Genomic DNA, 21,587 nt, shown 5'->3' with positions numbered 1-21,587 from the left:
TTACAGATGAGGGAACTGAGGCACAGAGAAGTTAAGTGACTTGCCCAGTCACACAACTGTCAGTTGGCGGAGCCGGGATTTGAACTCACGACTTCTGACTCCGAAGCCCGTGCTCTTTCCACTGAGCCACACTTCTTCTCTGTTAACCACTTGGGAGAGTACAAAACAATAATAAACGGACATATTCCCTGCTCTTTCACCTAAACCACGCTGCTTCTCTTCCCCAACTTACCCAAGGCACTCGCTTCAAACATGGGGCCCCCGCCTTCCCCTCCGTGGTCAGCCCCTCACTTTCTCGCCTGCCATTTGGAGCGGCCAAGGTTAAAACCCCTTTAAATCCCAAGGAGACAGGGTTCCTTGCCCTCCCTCTCACTGAAACAGACTAAAAGTTGAATTTAATAATAATAATAATAATGATTGCATTTGTTAAGTGCTTACTATTATTGCTGGCGAGTGGGATTCTTCCTGCCTAGATATTTCATGATTTTGTTGACTGAAATCTTATTCATTCATTCATTCAATAGTATTTATTGAGTGCTTACTGTGTGCAGAGCACTGTACTAAGCACTGGGAAAGTATGTCGGCAACATATAGAGACGGTGCCTACCCATAAGCCCGCTAAGGCTTTATATTTCCAGAATGGAGAGTCATGATTTTTCAGTCTATAAAATTAGGCTAGTAATAGCTATTTTATGCATGAAAATCGGCACGATAAATTTTATTTTCTGTTCAGGAAGGTCACGGAATATCTGCCAAAGAGAAGGGAAATGTCTAAAGCTTTCAGTTTTTTTGGTTATTTTTCCTTTTTAGGAATATCTTTCCACTGTTATCCGAGCCATAAGAGGCCTGAACATCCTAGCCAAACAAGTGTTTAATTAGATTTGAATGTCTATTCAATTACTATGTACAAAGCACTGGTAAGTACTTACTATGTGCCAGGGACTGTACTAAGTGCTGAGGGAGAATACAGCTAATCCATTTGAACACAGTCTATGTGCCACATCATAATTTTTCTGGTATTTAATAATAATAATGACAGCATTTGTTAAGCACTTACTATGTACCACATCATAATTTTTCTGGTATTTAATAATAATAATGACGGCATTTGTTAAGCACTTACTATATGCCAAGCACTGTTCTTAGCGCTGTGCTTACTATGTGCCAGGCACTGTACTAAGCGCTGGGGTGGATACAAGTAAACTGGATTGGACACAGTCCCTGTTTTAGAGAGGAGGTAACTGAGGCACAGGGAAGTTAAGTGACTCGCCCAAGGTCACACTGCTGACAAGTGGTGGAGCTGGGATTAGAAGCCATGACCTTCTGATTCCCAGGCCTGGGATCCATCCAAGATGCCATGCTGCTTCCCACTAAGCGCCGGGGTGGATACAAGCAAATCGGGTTGGACACAGTCCATGTCCCAAATGGAACTCACGCACACAATCCCCACTTTACAGGTGAGGTAACTGAGGCCCGAGAAGTGAAGTGACCTGCCCCAGGTCACAAAGCAGACAAGTGGCAGAGCCCGGATTAGAACCCAGGTCCTTCTGACTCCCGAGCCCGGGCTCAGGCCATTCTGCTTCTCCATCTTAAAGCTTCCCTGCACGAAGCAAAAGAGTCAACATCAAAGACAGGTATATTTATTCCAGTAAATACAACGCCGCATTGCACAGGATATGTACAGAATGGGGCTTTACCACGGGGCTATAACACTGTGACTCGGAAAAAGATATAGTCATAAATAGTAGGCCACAAGCCACAAAATTGCTACAGATGAACGGCAATTCACTGCAGGATGCAGAACTCGGGAAAACGCGTTGAGCGTTTTTCCTCTCAGTGGTGTTTTCTAAAAGGACTGCTAGTTATTTCAGCAAGACACGGTTACAGTGGTTAGCTTTGTTACAGCACACCTTTCAACGCTACGCATCGCGATTTCTCAAGTGGGGTTATTTCCAGTCGCGTCACTCCTTCGCGTTGAGGTGCTGCTGTCTAGAGATTAGTACGGTGGTTAATGATTCCCAATGGGACACGTTGCTCACAAAACGGCAATTTGCAATAGTAACGTTTTCAAAACAAATTGCTTTCAGACCGAGCGTACGCCAAAGATACTAAGTACACGGATGTTAATAGCCACACAGCTTGGACAAATTTACCCACATACCGAAACACACCGCTTAGTGACGTTGCTGTTTAAAGCGTACAGGTACGACCATTAATGAATCCAACACAAATCTAAGCACAATGTAAAATTCACCAAAGTCACGTTTCTATCCAACAGCAGGTCCTGACCGACTCGGTCAGAATGGGTTATTTCTACAAATCTCGAATTTTGATAGAATTTAGAAAAGACGACCCCTTCCCCCCCGCACCACGTTTGCTCTGAGTGACAAGCTGATGCAATGCGTCGCATGCACTAAGTCGGGGATGGTTTTATATGACCCTGCTCCAATAAAGGTATAGCTCATGAAGGAAAATGTGGTGGCGGCTCCAGATGGACGTGACCGCTCGCTCCAAAAACAATCGCATCCAAGAGAAAGATTCCCTGTGACGAGGAACCACTGTATTTTGCCCGAGCGAAACAGGTTGCGAGAAGAATTTTTGTGTGGTCTACATACCGGCCCGCAAAGGCCCATTTTGACTAAATTCCGGGCATCTTCGGCAACGACGGAGGCAGGGTCGGTGGCGTGTCCGGCAGTGAGACACCCAAGGGCAGATATAGAGGCGATTCGGGGCTCTGCTGCCCACCCCCTGCCCCCGGTTAGAGGTGGCGGCGGACCCACCCGTCCTGGCGGGTTGGGAGCAGGATGGAGAGCTCGCAGGATTGCTACTCTCTTAGCCCAAGGCCGAGGTTTAAAGCTAAAGCAGCCAGGAAAGGGGAGGCAAGAAAAAAATGCCATCAGGGCCCGACTGTGCGACGGGTGGCTCGAGTGATCCTTCATAATCCGACTGACTTCTTACCACTCCGGGGTTCCCAGGAGCGATCCGGGATCCACTCTTGGGCCGACGTTGGAAGGTGGGTGGGAAAATGGGAGCCGGGGATTGTGTTCACTCTTAGTCTGGGGAAGAAATACTAAGGAAACGAGCCCCGAAAACAAACAACCGAGGTGAAGGTTCGAGCGAGCATTCCCATGACGTTTACTCCCCACGTCCCCACTCCGCGGCCGTGAAAACGGTAGCCATTAGATGTAGTTGGTCTTTCTAAGGTCAACCTTTCCCTTGGGCTTTCACTCGAGCACAGTGTAAACCAACTTCACAGGCTGGAAGATAATTTCTCCCCCATAGCATTTCCTGAAAGCAATACCTGTCAAGAGTCAATGTTTTGAAGCAGCTATTTGGGCGGCTCTTTGGCCAAGTCTTAGAAATCCCAGGTCCCAGCGGGTCCGGAGAGGCTGCAAGTGTTGTCCGATGGGAATATTTGGACTTTGTGAGATCCCGGTGTGAAGAGACTGCGGGTTTTGCCGGCAGGAAACATTCGGACCTGGTGAAATTCAGGTTAGGGCGACGACAGCCAGGAAGGTGGTTTCTGAACACGAATTCTTTCCTAAGAGTAGTTTCGTCAAGCGCTTGTGCGACTTGGGGTTAAAGAGCTAAAGCCGACCCCATCACTGGGAGATACTATAATTCCATCTGAGAAAGAGAATGATCTTCGTGGGCTCCCGATATATACAGATTCAAAACTTTTACACATTACATAGTGGTATTTGACGGATACCTATCAGTGCATTTGACAGTGAATTATTGCACACGACAACCTTAATGCCCGATTCTTTTGTGCTCTCTCCCTCCCACCGCCACCCGCGACTGGCAACGTTATCTATCCGTGTAATGTGGGGGTGGGGACGCACTGGGGGTCAGCGAGCCGAAAGGGGGGTCTCCGCGGGTGGTGCTGGCACCGGAGGAGGGCACGGACCGGCCTGGAGGAGGGGCAGGCGGCCTCCTCGCCGGCCAGACACATAGGGCCACAGCCGGGCTTTGGTTCTGGCACCCGGCCCGGGGCCAGCCCAAGCCCGAGTAGGGGTCGGGCTGAGTGCCCAGCAAGCCTGGCCAGCAAGCTGTTTTCTGGGAACCGGCCCCGGGGACCTCGGGGGCCCAGCCGGGCGCCTTGGCCTCCGCCCCGCCATCGTCCTCTTCCTCAAAGGTCACCCAGCCTTTGGGTTTTAAACCTGTCCCCGCTGGACCGAAACCGTCCTCCGACGTACGGACAGAGAGCGCGGGCTGGTCCGGATCGTGATTCAGGCCTCCTAGGGAGGGGAAACCATCGGAGGCCACCACCGAGCCTTCTCTTGCCGACCACCGAGTGAGTTCAGGGGCTCGCGATTCGGTTTTAAATGGGTTTCCGGGACCGACGGCCCGGCGGGTGAAGGGCTCGGGGCTGGGAGGGTTCGGGGAACTGCGGGCGTCGTCCTGGCGCTGGCTCCGGGCCGGCACTGGGGGCATCGATGGAGTGCGACTCAAGGTCCTCGGAGGGCTGATGGCCCGGGGGGCTACGGGCGGCAGCCACGTCGGCTCCTTTGGGGTCAGGGCGGGAACCGGGGCTGGTCGAGGGGACGCGTGACACTTTGGTACAGAAAGCGGCTTAAGAGACAGATCTTCACAGAGGACGTGGTTTAATTGGGGTTCGAACGGAAGGCCACAGGTGCCGTTGGTTTTAACCTGGAACGAAAGAGGGCAGCGGATCAGCGCGTTTCAGAGCTTCTCTCGAGAACCCTTACCTCCTCCCACCTCTGAGGCAACAGAAATGCGAGAACTCGGACTTTCAAAAGCCTCACTGTGCTTAGCGGTGCTTATCGTGAAGAGGCCATCGGCTGCCGGACCGCCCGATGTTTTTCTGCGAGGCCTCCTCCTGAGAGCAGAGGATAAAGTCCCCACCCCCCTGGCTCGACAGAGGAAGGTTTCACGCTTCCGGAGAAAGAGATGAAGAAACCCAAAGGGGTATTCCCTTCTCCTGGATGAGCAGGGGAATAGTGCTGGCCGACCCGCTCCCCGCCCCCATGACCCCATGAGGTGGGCCCAGCCGCTGATGTTGTGGTTTCATTGTTCTTTCCAAAAGAGTCTAGAGATGTCATCGTGAAAAATCCATGGATTACAATGGCATGAGAATTAGCGTCATTAGTAGACCTGCACGTAAAAGCCCACATCAGAGCGTTTCTTACCCTTCTCTCTTTGTCAACTGGATAATCACCTGGATTTTACAAGAGTTGCTTTGACTTTAAGAGCAAGTTTTCAGTTTTAGACCTAAACCGGCAGGGAAGGTCACAAGTTTTCCTTCAGAAACGTCCTCATCTTTTAAACACAGTACAAAAGCAACACTTTTGAAAATCTTGTGCTGAAACTCTTTGAACTTCCTATTTTAAAAGAAAAAAAAAATGGAACGTGAAGCAGCCAGGAACTCATCGCCCCGGTCCACCGACCGCGCTGCTAGGCTCGGAATTCCATGTGGAATTTCGGTGTTGTGTTTCTAGCGCGGTCAGACGGAGCTGACGGGCCAAGAGTGGCCGATCGATCCCGAACCTCGGCTGCAAGAGTCGCTCTACTGCTATGGATAGAAACCTTGGAAATTACACGTCAAAGCCGTCCACGTGCAAGACTCTTGCTTTAGAGTAATTTCTTCCCTAGAGATCTCCAAATGATGACATCTGGGGCCCCGTGGCTGGGAGCTAATCTATTCCCGTGGCATTTTTGTGGAGCGTCCGCCAGGCTTGGCCGAGGCAAGGCCGCAGATCCGGGAAGTTATGCAAGTGCGCAGGACCTAGGCCCCTCTGGTCACCCATCCCGGTGCTCTCTGCCGACTGATGGGAAGACCACAGCCGCCTCTCCCGAAAGCGGGAAAAGCCTAGCTGGGATGAGGCCAAAGCGAGCCCTCGGTGGCTGGGGTCCCACCTCAAGGAAGATGACCGACTGCGGACAACTGTCTGGGGTGGACGCTCCGCTCCCACCCCGGGGGCCGTCCCGGCCTTCCATCACCTGCAGGGTCCACGGGAACTTCCCAACGTCCAACCACAATCCTTCCTGACTTCATCCCTTTAATCACCCCCCTCCCTGTCCTCCCTGGGGACCCTTTCTCAAGACCGTCTGTAAAACACTGTGCCCCACGCTCGACCTGGAGTTCTCATTAAGGGTCGGACCAGAGGGTGCCAAGGCCACACTCCCATTGAGACATCCCAGGACCCCAGAGAGGTTTTCACAGTGATGAGGCTGCAGAGCAACCACTCTATTATGATTACATGTGTGTATGGGGTGTGTGTCCCCACACGTGAGCACGTGTGCATTGTTTGCCTGTCATCCCTCTTCTGCCACCTTGCTCTTATCCCTCCTGAGCTCCATCCCATTTATATAGGGATGCTTTCCCCCTTTGCCCGGGCCATTCTGAATTCTCAGCCAACCTCACCGACGGCTAGCCACCTTCTTGGCCCCACTTGGTTTCACCTGCACAACTGAGAAGCGCTCTCAATTCCTCGGTGAAGAGGCTGAACCTACCTCATTTGTTCCGAAACAGATGCTGGCACAATTCCCCTGCTAGGACTCCCCGGGGACTAAAACGCCACCGCTACGAAGGGTCACTTTGGGCCGGTGGGAAAATCCGCCATGGCCTTCAGTCTGGCAGGGAAAAATCCAACGGGCCAAACTCGATACATTCGGCAAACCTGGGATTTGGTGAGAAACCCTGCAATACTAATGTCCTGGGCCCATCTCCACTGCGATGCACTGTGAGACAATGAGCCGTGCAAACCTGATCGATTTTACCAGCTGCTCGGGTGCTGTGCTAATGCTGAGCTTCACCACGTACGGGTGAGGGCAGAAAGTCAGACCAGATGATCAACCTCGTAAAACTCAGCAGCAAACCACCCAAATACACACACATACACCCCCCGGCCCCCCGGTTTGCCCACACACCAACCTGCCCCGTTTTGGCTGACTACCCCTTGGAATAGTACACAAAAAGTGCTCTGGTAAGAACTCATTTTTGAAGTATTTCAGTTGCTATTAATAAGAGGGGTGAACTCCTTCCAAAATGAAAGTCAAATGCAGATTGACATAGGCAGGCTTAATAAGCAATTAATCGACAAAGCACAATAAAAACCACAACATCGTTCCCCATCTCAGGATTTTTTGCTAGGAACCTGACAGGAGCAACTGTGAAAGGGGATCACAGCCAAACAGTTCCATTTTCATGAATTTGAAGAAAACAAGATCAAGATGGTTTTGTTTTGCCTTTTTTTAAAAAATAATGCAGTTACTGTCTTATTCTTTTGGAAAGTTAGGTTCCTCTCAAACCCAGGCACTTTTCACATCCTCCATCTTTTATGAGCAATCACCCACCAAGATTTAGCTCTTCATAAAGGAGAATGATCTGGCTTGGAGGAAGAATATCAGTCTTTTATTTCCATTTTGACCTTTCTCTGAAGCAGTTGGAGAAACTTATTTTTTTTCCTCAGCAGCTGTTAATGACACTCTTCCTCCAAGCCAGATCATTCTCCTTAACGAAGAGCTAAATCTTGGTGGGTAATTGTTCATAAAAGATGGAGGGTGTGAAAAGAATATTTTACAATGCCACTAAATACTACATTCTTGTAGCACGTCATTCCGAAGGCTCAGAAAAAGCAGACCTTACGTTACGACAGCGGGTTCTATGAATGTGGACAGGTGAATTTTAAAATGGGTGAAACTCCAGATGTATGAAACACAAGAGGTTCATACATCTTGTCGGCCATGACAGATGAAGAGCACATAAAAGATTGGTAAATAATCAGGTACCTGTTACCCTGATGGTTGCTCCTGCTTGGGAGAAAGGAGACAGGCATCAAAGGACAGAGTTAGGAGGGAAATCCGAGGCCGCCCGACAACCCCGGCCAACCGTTCTTCCATCTTTGAAAACACTCGCGGGGTCAGAAGACACATTAAACCGAACGGCCGACGAAACGTGTCAACGAGAACGCGGGCCGGGTCCGAGGGAAGAGCCCGACATCTACGCATCCATCTCCCTTTGCCTAGTTGGCCTTTGAAAGGAGGACTCAATAACTCGGACTGGAACGTGTTTGACTAAATTTCGTCAGCGCTTGATCCGGGTGGCCGATCTGGTCAGTCCGCCACCAGTGGACCGTTTCCCTTGTGCCTTGGGATTTCTGGAAACCTGATAGGTAAGATCGATGGCCTGGCAACCCCTCCCTACCCACCCTCATGAACCGACAGGTCCATCCGGCGCTACCGCCTGTGCCTGGGAGCTGGGTCCTGAGCCGGGGCCCGTTCCTTCCACTGGGCTCTCTCTCATACGTGGCCCGGATGGCGAGCCGGGACACCGGGCTTCCCTCGTGTTCACCACGACAATACATCTGTTCCCCTGAGTCATAAATGGGAGAATAACTGGCACGTCGGCTGGCCCACTCGTCTGGCTACTTAAAGCCCTCTTCCACCTCAGTGCTCTGAGCCTCATCCTCTCCTAGACTAAACTTGTTATGGGCAGGGAACGTACCTACCAACTCTGCTGTATGTATGTATTTTTTTTTTTTTACTCTATTTATTTATTTTATTTGTACATATCTATTCTATTTATTTTATTTTGTTAGTATGTTTGGTTTTGTTCTCTGTCTCCCCCTTTTAGACTGTGAGCCCACTGTTGGGTAGGGACTGTCTCTATATGTTGCCAATTTGTACTTCCCAAGTGCTTAGTAAAGTGCTCTGCACATAGTAAGCGCTCAATAAATACGATTGATGATGATGATGATGATGCTGTATCGCACTCTCCCAAGCCCTCAGTACAGTGCTCAGTAAGTCCTTTGGATCAAGCCAAAGGACCACTAAAATACGTTACAGTAGGGCTACAAATGGATTTAACACAGAAGAACTTTCATACACACAAAGGGTTTTCATTTCCTGTATATATGTATATATGTTTGTACATATTTATTACTCTATTTATTTATTTTACTCGTACATATCTATTCTATTTATTTTATTTTGTTAGTATGTTTGGTTTTGTTCTCTGTCTCCCCCTTTTAGACTGTGAGCCCACTGTTGGGTAGGGACTGTCTCTATATGTTGCCAACTTGTACTTCCCAAGCGCTTAGTACAGTGCTCTGCACACAGTAAGCGCTCAATAAATACGAATGATTGATTGATTGATTTCCCACGAGAAGCTCAAAGTTGCAAAGACTCATTTATAAATTCGCCGTTGCTTTGGATGCCCTTTAAAAAGGTGTCATGTATATGAAGGCTGGGACAAGTTTCCTAGTTTACTCAAGATGGAAACACCGATTCAGCAGATGGCTTAATTTCTATGGGAACTGAATTTAACAACTGGCAGAAGTTAACCCCAAATTATTCACGCATCGAAAAGAAAATCAGCCCCGTTCTCTGTGCCCGGCCCCACCCCAAAGTCAGGGTCCTTGTGTCGAGCAGAACTCTTACGTAAATCAAATGACTAAACTTCAAACTACAGAGGCTAAAAACTGTGGGTTGGAAAAATAACTCAGAGATCAATAGTCAAGAGAAAATGGAATCCATCCCAGAGGATTTTCGGGCCAGTAACAGATTTTTGAACTGTAATGGGACAACAGGCTGCCGTCTGAGAGGTTTTCAAAAATAAGATGAATCTGTCTGTCCTCGTGAAAGGCAGCAAACATTCCTTTCAGTTTCAGCGAAAGATGATGAGTTCTCCAGTCCCACAGGAAAATAACTAGCAAAGGCATTGGAAAAGGCAGAGATGGGGAATCAAAGGTGAGCTAGGGAAGGGGAAATTCCTTGGAGGATTTTTACCACTTAGCCAAAGGCAGTATCTTGGTACCCTTATGTTCTTTGGACTGAAAAACAACTGTGACTTCTCGTAGTGACGCTTTCCTTCCTCCCCAAGCGTTCTGCCTCACTCATTTTCAGCCCCCTATACTAGCATCTTCTCAGCCCCTTTTCAGGTAGGGAAGGGGCTCTGTGCTTCTCCAAATGTTTAGGTGAGTGGTTAGTACTCTCCAAGTGCTCGGTAAATCCCCATGACTGATGGGTTGATTGCTTTCCACTGCAGTTTTCAGATAACTGACTTCCTGTAACTTTCCTGACAGGTGATCCGAAGCCGTGTGCGGGTTGGAAACTTGCAGCCTCAAGGCCGCCCAAGCCCCAGTGTGGAGGGAGTCAAGGCCCCTGATGACCTAAACTCGATCGAACTCCTTGAGTGCTCGGGGCCCCGTCTGGCTCTGGGCTGACTTGGCTGGCTGTGCGCAGCCCGCCGTACGACCCCGGCTCCCACGGGGCAGCGGGGCAGCCTGGCGCGTATTTCTCGGGGTGCCTACCTGCTGGTGAGGGGCGGTGGGCTCGGCCGGCAGGCTGTGGGAGGATCGGCTGCGGGGCGGCGGCAGAGGGGGCGCGTCCAGGTTGGCGGTGGGGCCGGACTGGTGCGGGCATGCGGCCGTCGGGACCATGGGCTCCTGCATCTTTTGGACCGGTGGAGGAGCGGTGGGTTGGACGGGAGGTGCGGCCTGGGGCTTCAGTGGTTCGGGAAGGGAAAACGACCCTGGAAATCAAGTTAGAAGCTCATCGATAAAGGGGTCGGCCCCCCGCAAACCAAGCTTTGGATAACCCGCAGAGCTGTTGAGTGACACCCCCGGGCTGACCCCTCGACATCATCAACAGCTGAAAATACACAAGACTGTCGCATTTTTCTCCTTCTGAGGCAACTCTTGAGGATGCAGGAGCCAGCATGGCACCCTTTGCTCTCTCCCACGGAGCATGTCCAAACCGAGAGCATGCCCCTCCTCCTCCCCTTCCTTCCCCTCTCCATTCCCCATGCCTTACCTCCTTCCCTTCCCCACAGCACCTGTATATATGTATATATATTTGTACATATTTATTACTCTATTTATTTTACTCATACATATCTATTTACTCATATTTATTTTATTTTGTTAATATGTTTTGTTTTGTTCTCTGTCTCCCCCTTCTAGACTGTGAGCCCACTGTTGGGTAGGGACCGTCTCTATGTGTTGCCAACTTGTACTTCCCAAGCGCTTAGTCCAGTGCTCTGCACACAGTAAGCGCTCAATAAATACGACTGATTGATTGATTGATTGAGGGCAGACTTCTCTCCTGGCCCAGGGGTGGGTTGTCCGTCTCACTCCCCACACCTTGCCCCATCTCTGTCCATCTCCTTCCCTCCCCCGGTGGTGTGCCTGTCTTCCTGGTTCCCTCCGTCTCTTGGCGAGTGATCCCTTGAGGAGTCCGTTACAATCGTTTCATTTTCAACACCTTCCGCCCAGCTTCACTAAACCTTCCAACCCAAACACTCCTCTACATACCTCCCTACTCACCTCGCATTCTGCCAACGTACCTCCATTCCTCTTCCCCCACACTCCCCCCCTAAGGGCATCCATGTAGAGAAAAAGGATGAGCGCATGTGTACACATCACACACATACAACCCCAGCCAGAAGAACACAGACACAATCTGGATAGACACTGCAGGGTTGTGGAGAGAGGCGTTCAGACCGGGAGCCCTGTGTGGGACAGAGTCTGTGTGCAATCTGATTGCCTTGAATCCACTCCCACATTTACCACTGGGTTTGGACCCACTCGGAGCTCAATAAATGCCATAATCGTTAAAACGAAGGAAACGAGAGACGTCTCCGGTGACCGGCTTACCTCTCGGTGGTTCTGACGATTTGCTTTGGCTTTCAGGGGTCAACCTTCCGGCAGAGACCCGGGCTTGGCTTTGAGGGGCGCTAATAACTCCAGCCCGAGGTGGGATGATCTGAAATCAGTAGAGCAAAATTCAGGATGGCGGTTGGCTATCCAAAGGATCCAATTTCGAGGAATACTGTAGCTCCTTAAGTCCTGCTCTGTTTCTGCCTAAGGGGCTTGGGGGCTTAGGATGACAGCTCTCACTGGGGGAAACGCTGGGGGGACCAGTCACCCCCTCCAGGGCCAGAGGTTGGTGGCTGAGAGTTTTCCAGGGAATGTGGGCTGCCAGCACTCGGGGCCGACCACCCCTGGGGAAGGGACCTTGACCTCTCAGACCTAGGGAAGGCCCCGGGCAGCTCCCTGCTTGCTCTCAGACAGGCCCTCCGCTAACCTCGAGCAGAAAGACCAAGGTATCTGCTTTCCTTTCTCAAGGTCCAGGGGAGGATTCCAGGCTCTTCCTCAGCCACCCTTCTAAAGCAATAGCCCACCCTTTCAGAAAGCCCTTCCTAATGTCTAGCCTCCGGCCTTTTGGCTGAATTTTATGCTCAGATCCTCCGTTTTGTCCCCTCCCGGAAGGGTCACCCTTTTGCACAGTTCCGCTTTATATCACTGAAGAGTGGCCCTAACCTACACTCTACGCTTCCATAGCATTTGGGGTCCCGACCAGCCAAATATCAAAGAGGAAACTTTCCTTGAAACCCACCCCAACGTAACCACGTGAAAAACGGGACCACGATCTCGGCGGGGCTTCGATTCAGCGAGATGCAACCTACCGGCCGTGCTGCACTGTAGCCGGTGGCTCCTACGCTCGGGCATCCTCCTGTGGGTGAAGGCTGATTTCGACCTGGAACAAAAACATCACATTCCTGATTCGTTTGCAAAACTCAGCCGAGGCCGGGTCAAAGACAGGTCCGCGTCGAGTGTCTGAAGTGAAACACCGTTACCTAAATTCTCTTTCCTTGTGGTCCCAGGGCTTTTGGGGGCTTTGCAGCAGGAAAAAAAAGGAAAAAAAATCAGTCATAAATAACGAGGGTCTTTGAAACTGGGAACCATGGCATTTTTGCATATCATTCGTTTCCTGAATTTCCCATCACTACCAGAGGAGAGGCACCGGTGACTATTGTCTCCAAGGAAATACTCTGATTTTTATAACAACTTACTTCTGACCATCCAGCCCCACTGCTATCCCGGTGTCCATGAAGGAAGCCGGCATCGAGCCCGGCAACTCGATGAGTTGCACGAGGTTGCCAACCAGGCTTTTCAGCTGATAGTTCAGGGTAAACATCCCTGGAGAGCAGTGTGGCCTAGTGGATAGCACACGGGCCTAACAGTCAGAAAGACCTGGATTCTAACCCTGGCTCCACCACTTGGGCCAGTCACTTTTCTCAAGCCTCTTCCCTTCTTCTCTTCACTGTGCCTTCCTGTCTCACAAGCCTGAAGAGTTGGCGTTAACCTCGAATCTTCTCTCTCATTCAACCCACGTATCCAATCTGTCACCAAATCTTGTCAGTTCAACCTTCACAACATTGCTAAAATCCACCCTTTCCTTTCCGTGTGAATCCAAGCATTTATCCTATCCTGCCTTAATTTCTGCATCAGTCTCCATGCTGACCTCCCCGCCTCCCGTCTCTCCCCATTTCAATCCATCCCGCACTCTGCTGCCCGGATCATTTTTCTACAAAAACGTTCTGCTGCCAACCTCTTGTCCATGTTCTGCCCTCTCTCTCTCTTCATACCTGACAATTACTCTCTCTACCTTCAGAGTCTTACTGAAGGCCCATCTCCTCCAAAAGGCCTTCCCTGACAAAGACCTCAATTCCTCTTCTCCCACTCCCTTCTGTGCCATCCTTGCACTTGGGTTTGCTCCCTGTACTCATCCTTCCCTCTGTTCCACGGCACTCATGTACCTGCCTGTAATTTATGTTAATGTCTATCTCCTGCTCTAGACTAAGCTTGTGGGCAGGGATTGTGTCTACCAACTCATGATATTTTACTTTCCCAAGCACTTAGTATAGTGCTCTGCACACAAGTGCGCAATAAATATGATTAACTGATTGATTGCCTCGGTTACCTCATTGGTAAAATGGGGATTAAGACTGTGAGCCCCATTTGGGAAATGAACAGTATCCAACCTGCTTACCTTTTATTTACCCCAGCACTTAGTATAATGCCTGGTACATAGGAAGCACTTAACAAATACCACTATTTTTTTTTTTAAAGGCCCGGGGCCTGGTACATAGTAAGCACTTAAATACCACTATTTTTTTTTAAAAGGCCCGGGGGCACACATTGCTTTCAGTAGGTCCAGGGGACCGTGAGTGTCTTCTACAGAGTGCAGAAGGAGGAATTCTCCAGACTGTAAGGCCTGTAAGACAGGGAAGATGTCGGCTATTTCTGTTGTACTGTGTTGTCCCAAGCGCTTGGCACATTACTCTGCACATAGTAGGTGTTCAATAAATACTATTGATTGATTTATTGATTGTGCTGTCTGGCTCTAGCCGGGTACCTTGACGGCAGGGAGAGAGCCTCGCCAGGGTGGAATGAGGGCCACTGAGCCAGCCCTCCACTGGGTGGTTAGGGGGTGAGGGGGAAGCCTCAAGGGCCTCTTTGGAGAAGCCCACTCGACGAGGCATCCTTATTCTTAAGGGCTGGCCGTAATCACGCCAACACTGGACCTCAGCGTTACCCGTGCCTATGTACTCTGATCCGTTCCAGAACCCTTCTTCCAACATATTTCCTTCACGCCGATCTCTTGTGGTATTTTTACAGGCAAGGGGATTCATCGTTTGAAGGCGGCTGGGAGGAAGGAGCGTCAAAATAACGTGGAATTTGAACCAACTTAAAATCTGGTAGGAATGCACCGCGGGAGTGAAACGAAGGAAGACCAAATCACGTACGAAAAGAGGGGGGACAAAAAGACAACCGAAGACATTGCCAGTTGGAGAGTTGTACAGTGGGACCCACTGCTGCGCTACAAAAGTGACGTTACCTTCCATCTCTCTCCTAGTCGCCCCAGGGCTCGGTGGGGCTCCCAGACCTTTTTAGAGAAAGAAGAACACAAGCCAGATATTGCACAGGGTGAGCAGAACATTAGGTGACTGAAAACGAGGTACAGAAAGTCCAACAGAAAAGAATGCCTGTATCGAAATGTTTTTTTAACCAGAAGTTACCCACAGCACCATGCAATACCAAAGCGAAGGCACACGCAGTTAAGGTGGACGGATGGAGTCGAAGCTCCACCTTCAACGCACTGCTAGATCTGGCTTCAGCCATAAGGAAGTGAAAATAGTCACAGTTTTCCATTTCCAAGATTTCATGGATCAAAGAACTTCTAAGGTAAGAAAATAAGGACTGGGCTTTGACTCCACACTTTCCCGGTAATCCTTTTCTTCCACTCCCTTCTGCGTTGCCCTGACTTGCTCCCTTTATTCATCCCTCCTCCCAGCCCCACAGCACTTACGTACATATCCGTAATTTATTTATTTATATTCATGTCTGTCTCCCCCTCTAGACTGTAAGCCCACTGTGGGCGGGGAAAATGTCAGTTTATTGTTATACTGTACGCTCCCAAGTACTTAGTACAGTGCTCTGCACACAGTAAGAGCTCAATAAATACGATTGATAGATGTAAGCTACGCGAGGGGAGGATTTGTGTCTACTAACTGTAATGTTCTCTTCCAAGCACTCAGGATGGTGCGCTGAATCGAGTAAGCATTCAAACGCTACTGACTGATGTCAACCTGCTTAGCAAAGCACTCTGCAGTTGGCAGATTCCTTAATAAGTAAACTCACTGCTCAAGCAGAAGCGATTGACCTAGAAACTGATCATTTTTCTACACTTCAAATGGTCAACTAAACACGATAACCACAATGTGTTTCTTCTTGAATCATTCACTCATTCAATCGTATTTACTGAGCGCTTACTGTGTGCAGAGCACTGTACTAAGCTCTCGGGAAGCACAAGTTGGCAACATATAGAGACGGTCCCTACCCACCAGTGGGCTCACAGTCTAGAAGACATTCCTTTACCGAAGTAGGCCTAGTGGAGAGAGCCCGGGCTTGGGAGTCAGAGGTCGTGGGTTCTAATCCCAGCTCCGCCACTCATCAGCCGTGTGACTTTGGGCAAGTCCCTTGACTTTTCTTTGCCTCAGTTACCTCATGTGCAAAAAGGGGTTTAAGACTGGGAGTCCCACATGGGACAACCTGATGACCCTGTGTCTACCTCAGTGCTTAGAACAGTGCTTGCCACATAGTAAGCGTTTAACAAATACCCTCATTATTATTAGCAGTAGTAGTGTTAGTACTAGATGGGAATTATAAGTAGTAGTTGCATTTATTGAGCACCCCCGGGTGCAATGCACTGTACTGAGAGTTTTCAGCAAGATTAAATAAAATGGTTTACAAGTGTCTCTCCATTGTGGGCCATGCACCCTGAGGGCTAACAGGAAATACCGAATGTTGAGGCAGACACTGTCCTACTATTTGACAGATTCAGTTACACCATAAGCCATGTAAGAAGAACAGAGAGAGAGAGAGAGAGAAAGAGAGAGAGAAAGAACACGTTTACCTCCAAATTCTTTTCTAGCGGGGGCAGGACTCCTAGCTCCTTATGATTCATCAGAAAATCATGCAGCACAAAGGAAAATGAGAATCAAGAAGAACACAGTGAACAGTCTGGAGAGTCACCAAGGTCAGTTACTGCACTGTTTGGGATTTTAGATGAATTACCAAGGAACTGTGAGCACTTATCCATGGTTTGCTCTGATAAGTTGCTTTTCCCTGAAGAGATTTAACTTTATTAAAGATACCCCCGACCTTCTCTGAATGCATTCAAGGGCAGAATCAAACGAGTCGACCGCACACGTGAGGCAGGAACCGTAGGAGCAGAAGCACAGCTTCCTGCCCAAGTGCCACTTGGCTGTGCTTCTAAAGAGGCGGCTCCAAAACCATATTAGAATAACCTGGTTCCTAAACACCCTCCTATATCCCTCTCTGCCACGGGCTTTAGAGCAAAGCTGGAGGAGGAGCAACTGCCCAAGAGAGGGAAAAACCTAAGGGAACTGATAAAACACCAGGGTGGGCGCAAGGTGGAAATGACTGGTAGATCCCTCGGGGCCGGGAGGGGAAGGGGAGAGTACCTGAAGGAGGAGGTGGCCTCTGTGGCGGAGCTGGGCGGGCGGGTGGAGCTCCTGGGCGAGGAGGAGGAGGGCGCTTAGGCTCTAAGCACGGGGTGACGTCTTTCTGCTGGGTCACTTGCTGAAGGTCTGCGGGGGAGGCTAAAACACAAGGGGGAGAGAACTCGGTGTGAGTTCTTCGTTACTGCCCAGGTACACGGAGGTGCCAAGAAATGAGTCCCCGCACCAGCCGGCAAGCTGGCGGGGACCGTTACCAAACCCCCGCCAACCGGACGCTTGAAGGCGATGCTTCGTTCGGCCTGGGTGGGACGCTCTTTGGAAGGAAGGTGGAGTTTGAGAACCACTGTTGAACCAGAAAATGTTACGCTGACCCATCCATGTTCCTACTGCCTATTCACCAGGTCTTCCAAGAGATGTTGTCTCTCTCTCTCTCGCCCTGTCCCATATATATGATTGCATATTTTTCCACTGCCGAGCAATCAACCAACAGCATTTATGGAGCGCTCCCTGTGGGCTGAGCATTATACTGAGCGCTTGGGAGATGACAATACAATACAACCCCTGCCCACAAGGAGCTTCGAATCAACTTGTAAGCTCTAGACTGTGACCTCGTTGTGGGCAGGAATATATCTGCTTGTTGATATACTGTACTCTTCCAAGCGCTTAGTACAGAGCTTTGCACACAGTAAGCGCTCAATAAATACGACAGAATGAATGAACTAGTGAACAGCAGTCCTTGAACAATGCCACAAATGGATCTATCTAGGTCGGTATTCTAGCTCCCAAAAAGAGCATCGGGACACTCGGGACAGGAACATCATGATGCCTTCCTGGACATGCACCCATCCACCTAATGACTACGGGCCACCACCTAAAACTCCTAACTCGCACTCTAATAACTATTCAGGGGCCTTAAAGAACGCCACCTTTCTTGGACCTGCTGAAATCTTTAACCCCGTGGGCATCAGGAAGGACATTGGGGCGGATGCCCATCACCCGGCCCCACCAAATGCCCCAGGGCCAACGACAGAGACCAAAGGTTGGGCGGGATGGACCAGTTACAGCACTTCTTTGACAATAATAATGATGACATTTATTAAGCGCTTACTATGTGCAAAGCACTGTTCTAAGCTCTGATACCTAAGGTGCCAAGGCCGAGGGTGCCTATTACCTGTTTTTAAGAGAATAACCATTCCGTTAAGGAACAACTCGGTAATAATAATAGTAATAATAATGATGGTATTTGTTAAGCGCTTACTATGTGCCAAGCACTGTTCTAAGCGCTGGGGTAGATACAAGGTAATCAAGTTGTCCCACCTGGGGCTCACGGTCTTCATCCCCATTTTATAGATGAGGTAACCGAGGCCCAGAGAAGTGAAGTGACTTGCCCAAAGTCACACAGCTGACAAGTGGCGGAGCCAGCATTAGAACCCACGACCTTTGACTACCAAGCCCGGGATCTTTCCGCTCCTCTAGACTGTAAGCTTGTTGTGGGCAGGGAATGTGTCTGTTTCTTGTTGTATTGTAAACATAATACTAATAATGATGGTATTAGTTAAGCGCTTACTACTTACCAAGCACTGTTCTAAGCTCTGGGGTAGAGACAAGGTAATCGGGTTGTCCCACGTGGGGCTCACGGTCTTAATCCCCATTTTACAGATGGGATAAATGAGGCACAGAGAAGTTATTTAGTGCAGTGCTGTGCACACAGTAATTGCTCAATAAATATGACTGAACGAAGGGCTTCTGCCCAGCCCTCAGGACCGTGTTTGGTACACTGTCGAGAAGCAGCTTGGCCTAGGGGATGGAGCCCGGGCAGGACCTAAGCTCTAATCCCGGCTCCACCACTTATTAGCTGCGTGACCTTGGGCAAGTCGCTTCTCTGTGCCTCAGTTACCTCACCTGTCAAATGAGGATTAAAGCTGTGTGCCCCATAGGACCTGGACTGTGTCCAACCTCGTTAGCTGGTATCTCCCCCAGCGCTTAGTACCGTGCTTGACACACAGTAAGCGCTCAAGAAATACCACAATTAATTACACAGTAAAGTGCTCAATAAATACCACTGATCGATGGACTGATGATTGGGAGGTGCTCATCCTGATAACAGCTGTCACCCGTATAGAACAGCCCTGGATGGAGCAGGGTAATCGGTCAGTTTGGGAGTCAACACTGCGACCACAGGGTAACAGCGTGGCACAGTGGATAGAGCTCGGGCCTGGGAATCAGAAGGTCATGGGTTCTTATCCCGGCTCTGCCATGTGTCTGCTGTGACACCTTGGGAAGTCACTTCACTTCTCTGGGCCTCAGTTCCCTCATCTCTACCATGAGGATTGAGACCGCGAGCCCCACGAGAGATGGGGACTGTGTCCAACTTGATTTGCTCGTATCCACCTGAGTGCTGAATCCGGTGCTTGGCACGTAGTAAGAAATACCACAATTATTATCATGATTATTATTGTTGTTATTAACGGGAGACCGCTCTCCGTGGAGGGGACCGGATACGCTTCAGCCTGGGCCAGAGGAGGGTTTGTTTTTCTGGGACAAGGAGATGACCATCAGGTCCAGACAGAGTCACTCTCCTGTCCTAGCTCCCAGCACTTACGTCCATATCTGTAATCTGTTTATAAACATTAATGTCTGTCTCCCCATCTAGATTGTAAACTTGTTGCGGGTAGGGAATGTGTCTGTTATACTACACTCTCCTAAGCATTTAGTACAGTGCTCACCACACAATACGATTGATTGTCACCAGGTGCAACAAAAGGGCTTTAAGCCTCAGGTGGCAGATCCCCATGGTGACACATGGGTGATGAGAGAGAGAATGTGTGTGTGTGTTTGTTTTTTTTCTGGACAGCTCCCTGCTGAGGAACCAAAAGTCCAACCTGCTATCGCCTTGGGAGAGGGCAAAACTTGGGCCTGCAGTGATGTTGAGGGATTAATGAAAACTCATCTCATCAACAGCCAATTCCTCTTCCTCAGAGAACTGGGTCCCCTGCCAGGTTGGGCTCACCCTCTGGATCTCCTCCCAAGTCGGGGTACGGAAAAGGCCCCGGAATACATGGCGAGGCGGAAGCCCACAGGGGCGTCCAGGCAAGTAGCCACTAGGAACAGCGCCAGTGTGCATTCCCCATCAGCTTGGCTCAGTGGAAAGAGCACGAGCTTTGGAGTCCGAGGTCATGGGTTCAAGCCCCAGCTCCGCCAACTGTCAGCTGCGTGACTTTGGGAAAGTCACTTCACTTCTCTGCGTGTTTCAGTGGAAAGAGCATGGGCTTTGGAGTCAGGGGTCATGGGTTCGAATCCCGGCTCCGCCAATTGTCAGCTGTGTGACTTTGGGCAAGTCACTTCACTTCTCTGTGCCTCAGTTCCCTCATCTGTCAAATGGGGATTAAGACTGTGAGCCCCGCGTGGGACAACCTGATCACCTTGTATCCCCCCAGTGCTTAAAACAGTGCTTTGCACACAGCGCTTAACAAATGCCATCATTATTATTATTAGAGAAGCAGCGTGGCTCAGTGGAAAGAGCCCGGGCTTTGGAGTCAGAGGTCATGGGTTCAAATCCCAGCTCTGCCAATAGCCAGCTGTGTGACTTTGGGCAAGTCACTTCACTTCTCTGTGCCTCAGTTCCCTCATCTGGAAAATGGGGATTAAGACTTGTGAGTCCCCCCGTGGGACACCCTGATCACCTTGTAACCTCCCCAGCGCTTAGAACAGTGCTTTGCACATAGTAAGCACTTAATAAATGCTATCATTATTATTATTATTATTCTCTGGGCCTCAATTACTTCATCTGTAAAATGGGAATTATGACTGTGAACCCCCTGTGGGACAACCTGATCACCGTGTAACCTCCCCAGCGCTTAGAACAGTGCTTTGCACATAGTAAGCGCTTAATAAATACCATTATTATTATTATTCCCCATCACTGCATGGTCCGGTGGCCGCCGTTTTCCTGTTGCCGCTGCATCGTGCTGCTGGCAAAACTTCTGCCGCCGAAGTTTGACTCCCAGGCATCCAGATTTGGGGGCTTCACCAACAGCACGACGCGGCGGCAACCGGGAAACAACTCCAGCCGGCGGCGGCGGCCAATGCGTCATCCCCACGAGAGCTGGGCTCTGGGGGTGCCTGGTGGGAGAAGAAATTTGGGTCCCACGGGCACCTTCCCAACTCCGCTGGGGCATCTTCAAATACGAAGGACAACCCTGGGTGGTCGGGTTCACTGTTCCGACCGACACTTCCTCGCTAGCCTCAGATATTCCAAGGGTGCCGAGCACGAACGATTAGGCCGCACACAAGAGTCACCCGACGCAGTCCGTACTCTGAGAAGGAACAGGAGGGCCGGGAGTCCTCGAGGGAGCTCGGCTCGGCCGGACTGGGAGGGGCGGCACGGGACCGTCCGACAGCGTAGGCGACTGGCAGGGACTGGAGCGAGGCGACGAGCTCGGGGAGGACCCGGGTCCAGAGCTGGGGGCTAACGGCTGCAGGTGCTGAGGTAGACTCTCTTCTGCTTCCACATTGTCGTCATCGATGTCTCCTAGGAAGGGGAGAGGGTTACGTCAGATCGACGGAGCCGGGAACGGCATTTCCCGTCGCCCCCGAGACAGGGGCCAGAGTCGGATGGCAGCATTTCAGATGGAGAAAGCCTAGCCAAAGATGCTAACATCAGTTCTCCCGTCACACACGAGGTAGACGGGCGAGTTTATTTTATTTATTTTATTTTGTTAGTATGTTTGGTTTTGTTCTCTGTCTCCCCCTTTTAGACTGTGAGCCCACTGTTGGGCAGGGACTGTCTCTA

General features: G+C 50.1%; 1 protein-coding gene across 1 annotated transcript in view; it reads right to left on the bottom strand.

The window, feature by feature from the left end:
- Window positions 1-1,624: 1,624 nt before the first annotated feature.
- The window catches only part of SYNJ1 (synaptojanin 1), a 79,532-nt gene continuing 59,569 nt past the window's right edge, over window positions 1,625-21,587 (bottom strand). The window contains exons 23-31 of the mRNA XM_038766396.1: window positions 21,111-21,326; window positions 16,799-16,936; window positions 16,228-16,266; window positions 14,650-14,697; window positions 12,605-12,643; window positions 12,434-12,504; window positions 11,622-11,730; window positions 10,278-10,498; window positions 1,625-4,653 (exon numbers count right to left, since the gene is read on the bottom strand). Of these exons, the coding sequence (XP_038622324.1) occupies window positions 3,811-4,653; window positions 10,278-10,498; window positions 11,622-11,730; window positions 12,434-12,504; window positions 12,605-12,643; window positions 14,650-14,697; window positions 16,228-16,266; window positions 16,799-16,936; window positions 21,111-21,326 (1,724 nt within the window). The 3' untranslated portion in view covers window positions 1,625-3,810. The remainder of the gene's footprint in view (window positions 4,654-10,277; window positions 10,499-11,621; window positions 11,731-12,433; window positions 12,505-12,604; window positions 12,644-14,649; window positions 14,698-16,227; window positions 16,267-16,798; window positions 16,937-21,110; window positions 21,327-21,587) is intronic.

The sequence above is a fragment of the Tachyglossus aculeatus genome, chromosome 24, assembly GCF_015852505.1.
Source record: "Tachyglossus aculeatus isolate mTacAcu1 chromosome 24, mTacAcu1.pri, whole genome shotgun sequence".
Classification (NCBI taxonomy): domain Eukaryota; kingdom Metazoa; phylum Chordata; class Mammalia; order Monotremata; family Tachyglossidae; genus Tachyglossus; species Tachyglossus aculeatus.
This window is presented reverse-complemented; position numbering and strand designations above follow the sequence as displayed.